We start from the raw sequence: 11,386 nt of genomic DNA on the forward strand, positions 1-11,386 counted from the left end.
GAAACTTTGCCCCCTCATGGACCACCACTAGGTATTCCAAGTTGCGTGGTTAGTAGGAGTGAAACTTTGCCCCCTCATGGACCACCACTAGGTATTCCAAGTTGGGTGGTTTTGCTTGAATAACGGTGTTGAGTCAACCTACATTCACGGTTAACAGCAAAAGATAGTTGCCCTCAACACTAGTTTGAAAACTAAATTATTATGGGTTCTCAACTGTGAAAAAAACTCCATGCATATACTAGATTTAGTTCTCCCAAATATAATATTAATTTCGAAAATAACGTTTTGGAAAAAACGTTTCGAATTGTAAAAAGTACTTATCTCCCAAATATATTATTACTATAATGACTTTTCATTATAACGTTTCGAATTTATAAATAAATAAATCCTATTTAACAAAGACATTTAATATTTGACAAACTTAGATTTGCTGGGTCCCCAATTCTTGTGATATATATTTTCGACCTGCAATTACGAATCTATTTGCGATCTATCTGATGCTGGCCTCTACCTGATGATGAAGGGTCGTCGTTAACTTTTCGTATCTGAGCAAATCGATCATTGGGCTCCCAAGATACCAATCATTCAGTTGATTAAAGGCTCAGGAATTCATAAATAAGTGACAAATCTCTAACTGGAAACTGAAAATTCATGTCTATTCTATTCAAAGTTAGGAATAGTACAATAGATTTTACATTTTTCTGAGATCTACCATCATGGTAATAGCAGACAGCAAAAGCGATATTCTTCGATGGCGGCCTCAGAGAATACGCGAAAGGAGAACAGATGATTTTACAAAACCTGAACCACTTCATCTGCGTTTCGGATTCTCTGTAATTGCTGGTTTCATGGTGGCTGTTGATCCAGAGGAGGAATTGGAGTGTGGTGGGTTCTATTTTCGTAAACTATCAGCTCTGCTCCTCCAGAAAATCCCACAACTGTTCCTCCAGAAAATTCCACACCTGTTCCTCCAGAAAAGACTGACTGGGTTGCAGGTTCGAGGCCCATACGATCTGCTAGGAAGGCATTCAGGCTAGAAATGATTCAATAAATATGACTGTGCTTGTCCTGAATATTAACAGATTTGAGTTGTGTTTTTGTGCTGTGTGCATATATCCAGAAGTGCATCTCTAATTTTTGGGGGGTAACACACAATATTTTTTTTTTTTTGTGTACAGGCCATGGCGGAGTCAGCCCGAGAAGTCCTATTCTAAACTCTAAGCAATATATTAACAGAAAACAATAATAGAAAAACCTGTAGGCGATTTTGTTGAGTCAGGTCACGTGTTCGAGTCCCGCCGAAGTCAGACACTTGATCCATTCAGCTCCGGTTCTTCCCTAGGAGGTTCGCTCTTCTTAGTGGCCAGGGCTCTGTAGGCGTCCTTGGTCCAGTCCCAGAGATGCAGAACTATGTAAGTCCCGATTCCACCGATCAAACCGTAGGCGATTGAGTAAGTAGTGGGCATGATAATGAGAGTAATGAAGGCCGGAATGGCTTCCCGCATGTTCTCCCAGTCGATTTCCAACACTGACTTCATCATCAGCACGCCGACTAGAATCAGCGGCGGCCCGACGGCCCACGGCGGAATGGAGGCCAAGAGCGGCGTGAAGAAGAAAGCGAGAAAGAAATAGAAAGATACCGTGAGTGCAGTGAGTCCCGTCCGGCCGCCTTCGCGGATGCCCGTGGACGACTCGATGAACGCTGTCACAGGCGAAGTGCCGAGCAGAGAGCCGATAACGATGGCAGAGGCGTCGCTCATGAAAGCGAAATATTGCCCCTCGAAATCCCCCTTTTCATCCACGAACCCCGCGAATTTGGCCATGGAGTAGAGCGTCCCGGTGGTGTCTAGTAAATCCACGTAGAGAAACGTGACGAGGGCGACCCAGAGCTGTCCGCTGTGGAAATCCTTGAAGCTCAGTGCCCCGGCGGTGCCCGAGATCCGGTGCACGTCCACGATTTTTTTGAAATATTCGTAGGCCTGGTCTCCGGTTGTGGAGTCATCGAAATAAGTGACCTGAGTGTGGCGGAACCATGAGATGGCGGTCACGAACACGATTCCGTAGATCATAGCGCCCTTCACGTTGTGGACGAGGCAGTAAGCAATGATAACGAAGCCCACGATTCCAAGCCAGAAAGTAGGGCTCTCCATTCGTCCCTTGAGGCAAAAGATGTCGCCCGAGACCGTGCCGCCGGCGAGAAGCTCCGTTGTCCCGTTGAGAAACGTCTGCACCGGCGCTAGCCCGACCAGGTACTTGCTCGGGCAAGCACCCAGCGTTACCAGCGTGGACGAGCTGTACTGGATGAGCCCGATTCCCGAGCTCGATTGCAGCCCGATGAAGGCGAGAAACAAGCCGATCCCTGCCGACGACGAGATTCGAACCGGCTTCGGCACCATCTTGGCGAGCTTCGTCCTGAAACCGAGAGCCGCAATAAGCAAAAACAGAATCCCCTCGATAAAAACGGCCGCCAGGGCGCTTTTATAGGATATCGACCCAGAGCCATGGAAACCCACAACTGTATAAGCAAAATACGCATTTGTCCCCATGCCGGGCGCGAGTGCCAAGGGCAAATTGGCAAAAACTCCCATGATAAAACACCCGATGAGCGACGAGGCCACCGTGGCCACAATCAGGTCCTTTTTCGTTCTCTCTAGACAATCCTGGTACCCGGGATTAACAGGCGGAAACTTGCACTCAACCCCGGGGATCACTAAGCTCAACGCGGTTCCGTTCGGCCCGAGCCCTTGGCACGCGCTCGCGGCTACCGACGAGTCGCTGCAGGTGGGCTTGCAGTCGGCCACCGTGCAAGGGCCGCCCGAGTCAGTGAGAATGCTGGCGTTGACGGCTAGAATGTAAGCCATTGTCAGAAACGTTGCCGTTCCCGCCCGCACCTCTCGTGTGAAGCACGAATTCCGGGCGTCCAGCTTGAAGTATCGACCGACCACACTCTTGCTCACTTTGGCATTCAGTCTATCGACCAGCGACTCGAATCCCCACCCGATTTTCGCCATTGATATATTGCAAAAGCAGCAGTGCGCACGCCAATGTCCGGCTTCTTCTCTGTGTGCGAGCGCCCCCTAAAAGCCTTCAGGAATCCCGCACTCCAATGGCTGGGCTACTTATTTATAGAATAGGGTATCTAGCCCCCCAGTTCCAACCTCTCGGATTGATTCCGTCATTAAAATGGCAATAGGGTATGATGCTTTCCAATTTGAACGTCACGAATTGATTCCGTCATTACTGACATGGGCTGTGCTGGGATGTTACAGAATCTCTCGTGCGTCCTGTGCGTGTGTGAGAATATCATTCCGGGTTGAAGAGAAAAGCCGCGGGAGATTGTGAGGTCATAAGATTTACATGGTTGAGATTTAAGGAAACAAACAAAAGATTACAGAAGGCGAGGGGTTTCGGCGGCCTCGACTTTTAAAGTTTTCCATTGCCACCCACCTTCGATCTGTGAAGCCCATTGGTCCCACAACTCTGGACTTTGATCACTTGCAAAGTTGCACTTATCTCCTCGTTATCTTTAGGGTTTTTAGTTTAATTGGGGTTTATTTTAGTTTTCACGGTATATCTAATTTATTAATAATAATAATAATAATAATGGGCAAGTGAGATACATACATAAAAAAAAAGCGCTGGTTTTTTTAATTTACTAATGTATATGTTCAATATGTATCATAAGTACAAATAAAGTTGCATAGATTTATTAACAATTTATTAACAAATCAAGTAGTAAGAGAATTAGATATATCCCCAATGTTTTAAGAGATAACAACATAATACAAGGGAAATAGTGATTTTCCAAATCCAAAAATACCTGAAAACATAATAAGGAAACATATCCATATAAACTATCACATATCAAAAATATGTAAAGTCAGAAATAGTATCTATGGGAAGGAAATGTGCCTTTGCCATGATTGAATCAGCCTCTAATAAAGTATAATGCATAAAACCATAATTATCAGAGATCCCAAGCTTTGATAGCAATCAACAACCAGATCCTTCTAGCGGAATATGAATGTGAATATGCTTGAGAGTAATCTGTGAATGTGCCACGAAGGATGTTTATCTAGAGGATGATCTGGGGAGAACTCAAGAAACCCTCAAGTGAGATACATCAATAATTTATTAATGAATGAGTAAGAGCCTAGATCTCTCAACTTTATTGAAATGGAATCTAATTTTAAAAATATATAGTTTTTAGTCTTATCACAATAAGTCAAATATATTTCTCAACTTTACTAAAGTAGAATCTAAGTTTAGAAATCTACTCTTAAATCTTATTGTAATAAATCAAACATATTTCTTAAAACTAAATCTCAATAAATAAAACAACAAACTATACTCCCAACTATCAAAATATGTAACACATACATATTTAAATCAAATATATCTTTATAAAAAATCAAATTCAAATAAACGAGAAAACAAACTATACTCCCAAATTCAAAATTTTTTCCTAAAACTTCTTACCTATATATCTTAATTATTCTTTATTAATGGTCATTACATAATTTAAAATTTAAAAATATACCGTTTTACCAGCCAACCAGCCATAGTGCAATTTAAAAATATACCTTTTTTTTTCAAAAGCTTCTTACATATATATCTTAGTTATTCTTTATTAATGGCGATTACAAAAGTAACAATTTAAAAATATACGCTTTTACCAGCCATAGTGCAATTTAAAAATATACCCTTAATCAGATATGGTGTAATCAAATAGTTTTGTACCCTCTCTTAGTCAAAAGTGTTTTAGTGACCCACAAAATAAAACTCGTGGATCTCTGTAAGGGTGGACCACTCTCTCTTCCTTAATAGGTAAATCATGAATATGGAGGCTCATCATTTTGTAGACCATTTTCTACACTAAGAAATCACATCACTTATATTCTGCACCAACCTAGGGAGATTGCCAATCGATTGATTTGTACAACTCTTGAACCAAAGAAGATGCAGTGGTGGATAACAAAACAAATGATAATGATAATATAGTCCCACACAAGTTGCACATGAAGCACACTTGATCATACCAACTGTGCACAAAAGTATCCAAAAAGTCTAATCCTTCACATGATTACAAGACCAATCTTTTAGCTTTAAAATGGTTTGGACCCATCCCAAATCAAATGACATTATTATCCAAAATTTATCAATCTTCTTTGGCATAAGAAACCCATCTGCTCACTCTCTAAAGATGATTTTAAAAGTACAGCCTTAATCCTTTCAATATAATGAACTGTTAAAACAATAAGTAGAAGACAGCTGAGATATCCACCAGGAGAACAATCAATCAATCAACCTCCTCCATTTTGTCCTTTAGGATATATATAAAAATATAAAATACTCATGTGAACATCTGAAAAGTTGAAGAAAATATGATATACAAAGGGGCTTTATTTTATATGATAGACAACTATACATCCTTTTCTCTGGTCTAGAAAGAAAGGACGGGATTACCAATGTACTCTCTTCACTATAGCTTGTCCTGACTTCATTATTCTTACGGTCAGCGAAAATAGAAGTTCAAATTCAAAACTTCTTACATCAATTAGAAGTTAAAATAAAAATCATTTTTGTAAATGTACTTACTTTAATAATTTAATTCGAAGATCTTGCCAAATATTTATTAGATATCTTTTCAAAAACATTTATTTTTAAATTATATCATTTTAATAGTAAAGAATAATATTTCACACTTACACTAATTAAGCAAGCTAAGTTTTAAAGTTTATATATATCCATTAAAAAATGTCATTTTTTAGAATTTATATACTTATATCAATATAACATTCATAGTAATGCATACCAACACACATCAACAATAACACAAGAAACCTATGAATATGAAATATCATCTCATTAACAATTATAAAACCTACCATCAACAACTAATTGCATAATATTATAGTTGAAATATACTTTTATGTGCCATATGTATAATATGAAAGATAAAGTAAATTTGCAAATAATAATTATTATTTGTTTATAAATAGTGTTTTTTATTATAAAGTATTATAAAAGATATTAGTAAGAGATCAATTTTAATTATGGATTTATGATAGTTTATATATACCAATTAAAAAATGTCATTTCTTAGAATTTATATACTTATATCAATATAACATTCATAATAATGAATACCAACGCACACATCAACAATAACACAAGAAACCTATGAATATGAAATATCAGCTCATTAACAATTATAAAACCTACCATCTAATTGCATAATATTATAGTTGAAATATACTTTTATATGCCATATGTATAATATGAAAGATAAAGTAAATTTGCAAATAATAAATCAATTTATTATTTGTTTATAGATAGTGTTTTTTTATTATAAAGTATTATAAAAGATATTAGTGGGAGATCAATTTTACTTATGGATTTATGAAGAGAGTAAATTTATTGTAATGATTTTATTTTTTAATGTAAAATTTGAAAAAAAAATTAACACTTCAAAAAAGTTAGTAGGTTTTTAAGTTTAACAAATAGATTTATTATTTTATATCTATATATCTATATCTATCTATATATATAAAATTGATATAAAATGACTCATATTATCTATATTACTTTTTGTTATTAATATATTAAATACATGTTTCTTGTTCTCATATATATAAATGCTACATGTTACTCTCATATATATAAATACTACATATCAATTTCATATTAAAAATTGAATGAATTTATTTCACATTTTTCTTGCTAAATACTGACAATTTTAATATTTTATTTTTAATTGTCTTATATAATATATATAATTGATATAAAATGACTTATATTATCTATATTACTTTTTTTTGTTATTAATATATTAAATACATGTATCTCACTCTCATATATATAAATGCTACATATTACTCTTATATATATATATATATATATATATATATATATATATATATATATATATATATATATATATATATATATATATATATATATATCACTTTCATATTAAAAATTGAATAATTTATTTCAAATTTCTCTAGCTAAATACTGAAACTTTTTATTTATAATCAACATTATTTTTTTATTCTTTTCATCTCTTTTTTTATATAAATATATATAAAGTTGATATTGAAATATATATTAGTTAACATAGATATATTCAACTATTTTATTTAGATTTTTCATTAAACTATTTAAAAATAATATTATTATTACACATAACAATATAAGATTTTTTTTACTTTTAATTATTTTATCTTTCTATATAATTTTGATATAACATTATGTTACTTCATATAAATATCAAAATATTTTATTTATAGGTTAGTAAATTATTATTCTGTTATTAATTTCTTTTACATATTGAGTTGTAATATCAATGACAAACAATGAGAGTGAGATTATTAATATTTAATAATATATATGTTTTTGTTTTTTTAATTATTATTTATGTTGTTTTTTTATTTAACAAAAGTTTTATCTTTATTTTAAAAGAAATATATGTCAACTTCATGTTAAATTGAATTTTGAAAGAATTACATATCTATATTATATTCATATATAAATTCTCATTTTCTAATTTGCTTTGTATATTTCTTTTATATATATATATATTTCATGACAATAACCTTATTACTATAAAACTAGCACAACTAGATTAATAAATGTAGTTGATATATACGATAAACATCAACTTAATATATGCTATATTTTAAACTTAATATTATAAACTATAATATCAAACCCAATGTTATAAGTCTTAATTATAAAACCTATATTATAAACTATAATATTAAATATTAATATATTAGTTATACATTAAAAAAATATTGTAATAATAAATATTAATATATTATTATATATTAATTAATATTAAACCTAAAGGATTTATAGAATTTATACTATAAATCTTAGGGAGTAATATTATAAATCCAAGGGCTTCCCCGATCAGGATGAGTGCAGTGTGAGAGGTGAGGTGCCAGGTCTGAGTGGACATGGGTGGATAGTGAAATTCATTGTAGCCGCACCCCACATGCTCAAGGCAGGGAGTGCGATGTCCTCTGCCTTGGTTGCATGGGAGGTGGGCTGGCAAGGTGACAGAGGGCGACATAAAGGAATGTGGCGAAGGGGGAAGGTATCTTGGATGTGCAGGGAAGGTGGAAGGTATAGCAGGGAAGGAAGGAGCAACAAAGCGGAAGGGAGGAGAAGCAACGAAGGCCGAGGGCAAGCATCGACCATCCGATATGTAGTCTAGCCCTCGCACTGTTTAATTCGTATGCTCTAGTTGGGTTCCAAGGGAAATCCCATGAGTCGGAGGGAGAGTTGTTGGGAAGGAGGGAGAGGTGTGAAGCCACCTGTGAGAGGCTTAGCTCAGTCAGGGAGAAACTAGGGTAGACAAGGGGTAAATTTCGCTTGCCTCTGCGCTGTTTAAACTCTGTTCTTGAGTAGAAGCTGGGGCTATGGCATGGTGGGCATTGCGAGGAGCCTCGATACAAGGTTGATCTGGAGTGACCAGCCTTCAGGTTGGGATGCCAGCAGGGTGGGAAATGGGTTGAGCGAACCTGAGCAAATGGAAAGGTAGGCCCATAGGGGAATTTCCAAGGACCCCAGGGGCATGCGAAGCAGAGAGGTGAGCTGAAAGTGTACTGGAACTGGCGAGCAGAGGCAAGGGTCTGCGGGTATGGGAGCACTAGCAGCACTTGGCTACAGATGGGTCTGCGAGCCAGGATATGGCCGCAAGAGGGTGACCAATACCAGAACCAGGGTAAGGGCGTGAGGCAGGGAGATAAGCCTGGGGACTCCTGCCTGATTTCCATAACCACTGGCCACCTGTGGGCATAGGGGTGCCTCTGCCCGATGCAGGACAGGCATGGTAGTGAAGTCTGGATATCACATTTGCACTGTGTTGCGATGAAGGAGGTAGTGAATCTAACGATGTCGAACTGTCTACAGGTTATAAGTTGGCAGGGCATGGCTCCAACACAACGTGGCCGTGGTCGGGGCAACAAAGGCCTGGAACCCCAAGCAACCAAATTCCCAAGTAGGTCGGATGGCCGCAGGGGTCTCAAGGTAGCCGAGCATGTCATAGCTATGGTAGTGGAGACTTACAAAGAGGAAGTGGATGAGGGAATCCGAAAAAAGATAAATGGTTGGGAAGACGAGGTGAAGAATGAGTTGGAACCAGATGATGAAATTGAGGTATGGAGAACAATGGTTTTTGACCCAGGAACCGCAAGAGGGTGAATTACACAGTTCAAGCACACCCTATACCTATATTTTCTGATGAAAAGTCTGCTAGGAAAACCACTTGAGAAAATTTCTGTGGGGATGGTAGTTACCATGCAGGGCCCTCCCAACTACAAGAGAGATATGGAGAAGATCCTATTCCAGCTACATAAACAGGATGTTAGGATGGACTGTATTGATAGACACATCCCATGCATTGGGGAGATCTTTGGAATGCCAGAAGCAACTGCAAAAGATCCTACCCCAGTAGCCTCTGACACTGATGAGTAGAACAACAAACAAGATTAGTCTACCTATGCTTAGTTTTTGTTTATGCGGATAACATTTAAATTTCTTGTTGCCTATGTTAAATGTTATAGTTATGAAGTATGTTATCATGAGACTGAAACATACCTAGCTCTACTAGAAAGACAGAAGAAGTTATGTTTTTGGATGGCGTATAATGCCAACCAATGGAAAACAGACTCAGTTTCCCCTCGGGGTGAGTTGAGGCCATCAGGTAAAACTGTGTGGTGTAAATTTGCTTCATATACATAATAGAAAGTAGACGACCCTACCAAGCATTATAAAAAAAATATATTATAAATCCAAGGGAACAATATTAAACCTAAGGGATAATTATTATAAGCCCTTCGAATTAATATTATAAAACCAAGAGATTATTGATATTATTGACAAAAGAAACCCAAGGGAATAATATTAAACCCTATGAATATGAACCCTTAGAGTAATAAACCCAAGGGATTGATATTATAAACCCAAAGGATTAATGCTAAAACCCGAAGGGATTATAAATCCAACGAAATAATATTAAACCCAAGGAATTAATATTATAAACTCAAAGTATATAAACCCTAAGAAATACCCAATAAGACATACCCAATAATATTACCTCTCAGCTAAAACTTTTTTGATTCATATTGTTTTGAGATGGTTCTTCTGAAATAGTCACACCATCAGTTTTCGATGATGTGGTTATTCCCAAAAAAGTGTCTCAAAATAATAATATTAGTTTAATATAATTAATAGATAAAGTTGTTTCCTTGGACAAAAAATAAATGGTTTCCATACCAACAATTTAAAAAAAAAAAAAAATTATTCCAATAAAAATTATGCACGCAGAAGGAATTTGCAAATACACAATATGAATCTGATACACACAATCTGCATGGAAGGAATAATTTACAGATAACAATTCATATGGAAAGTCATTCTTGTATGCCAAATTTGATAGAAGAAAATGTCTCCTTTCTCATGTACGACATGGACAATGGGCTTCCAAGGTTTCACTTGCCATGCATTCCACATTCCTAGTGTATTTGGATGCAATTACACATTTCATCATGGAATAACTTAGAATTTGAAGCATATTTAAGATAAATAATATCAAGACTATGAATGAAAACTATATATTTTTAATTCTTCATATCGTTTCACAAAAAAAAAAATATTGTTCCATTCTCTATATCAAGAATGTGAATGTAAAGTATATAGTTGTAATCATTCATATAATTTGTGCAAACAAAATTTAACATTTCACTCTCCATATGTGTTATATGTTTTACCCTTAAGCAATATCTGATATGCCAACAACTTCTGCAATGAGAAAGCCTATGATTCATGCCAACAACTTCTGCAATGAGAAAGCCTATGATTCATGCCAACAACTTCTGCAATAAGAAAGCCTATGATTCAACAGGAAAAGAACCTAAAAGCCAAGCTCAACATGCATGTTATCGACTTAATGGATAAGAAAAACCATACTCTAACCTGGAGTTATTCCCATATAGTTAGGTCAATTATGGAACAGCAAGTAGAACTTGCTCAAGAAAAATCAGTTTCTCTTTTCACAGATAGAAATGCATCAGTAGCTTAGTCCGTACCACTTAAGTGGAAATTATGATTTCATAAAAATTGCAAATTGATTATATGAAATTGAAAAATTAATTGGCAATTAAGGGGCAAGGAGTTGCATAAATTTTGTGGGTACTAACCACTAGTAAGTTTGCATATTTATTTTTTTACTCACTTATTAAAGTGCTAAAGAACACATAAATAATGATGTGCAATAGCTCTTGGTAAGTATATTTATTTACATCTTATTGTTATCCATGTTTTATCAAATTTTTATGCAAATACTTGCTTAAATTTTCAAAGATTTTAATTTTGG

General features: G+C 35.8%; 1 protein-coding gene across 1 annotated transcript; it reads right to left on the reverse strand.

Moving 5' to 3' along the window:
• Positions 1–621: 621 nt before the first annotated feature.
• On the reverse strand, positions 622–3,353 carry LOC149138308 (adenine/guanine permease AZG1-like). Its single transcript, XM_089449361.1, has 2 exons — positions 1,256–3,353; positions 622–1,013 (listed from the first exon to the last, which is right to left on the reverse strand). The coding sequence occupies exon 1, from the start codon at positions 3,009–3,011 to the stop codon at positions 1,305–1,307; it is 1,707 nt and encodes a 568-aa protein (XP_089305487.1). The 5' UTR covers positions 3,012–3,353; the 3' UTR covers positions 622–1,013; positions 1,256–1,304.
• Between the last annotated feature and the right edge of the window lie 8,033 nt (positions 3,354–11,386).

The sequence above is a fragment of the Pinus tabuliformis genome, chromosome X (genome assembly GCF_031772625.1).
Source record: "Pinus tabuliformis cultivar Carrire ecotype Pingquan chromosome X, CPIR1, whole genome shotgun sequence".
Classification (NCBI taxonomy): domain Eukaryota; kingdom Viridiplantae; phylum Streptophyta; class Pinopsida; order Pinales; family Pinaceae; genus Pinus; species Pinus tabuliformis.

Excerpts from the sequence above, each read along its gene's own strand:
- LOC149138308 (XM_089449361.1), bottom strand. The coding sequence starts at position 3,011 with ATGGCGAAAATCGGGTGGGGATTCGAGTCGCTGGTCGATAGACTGAAT.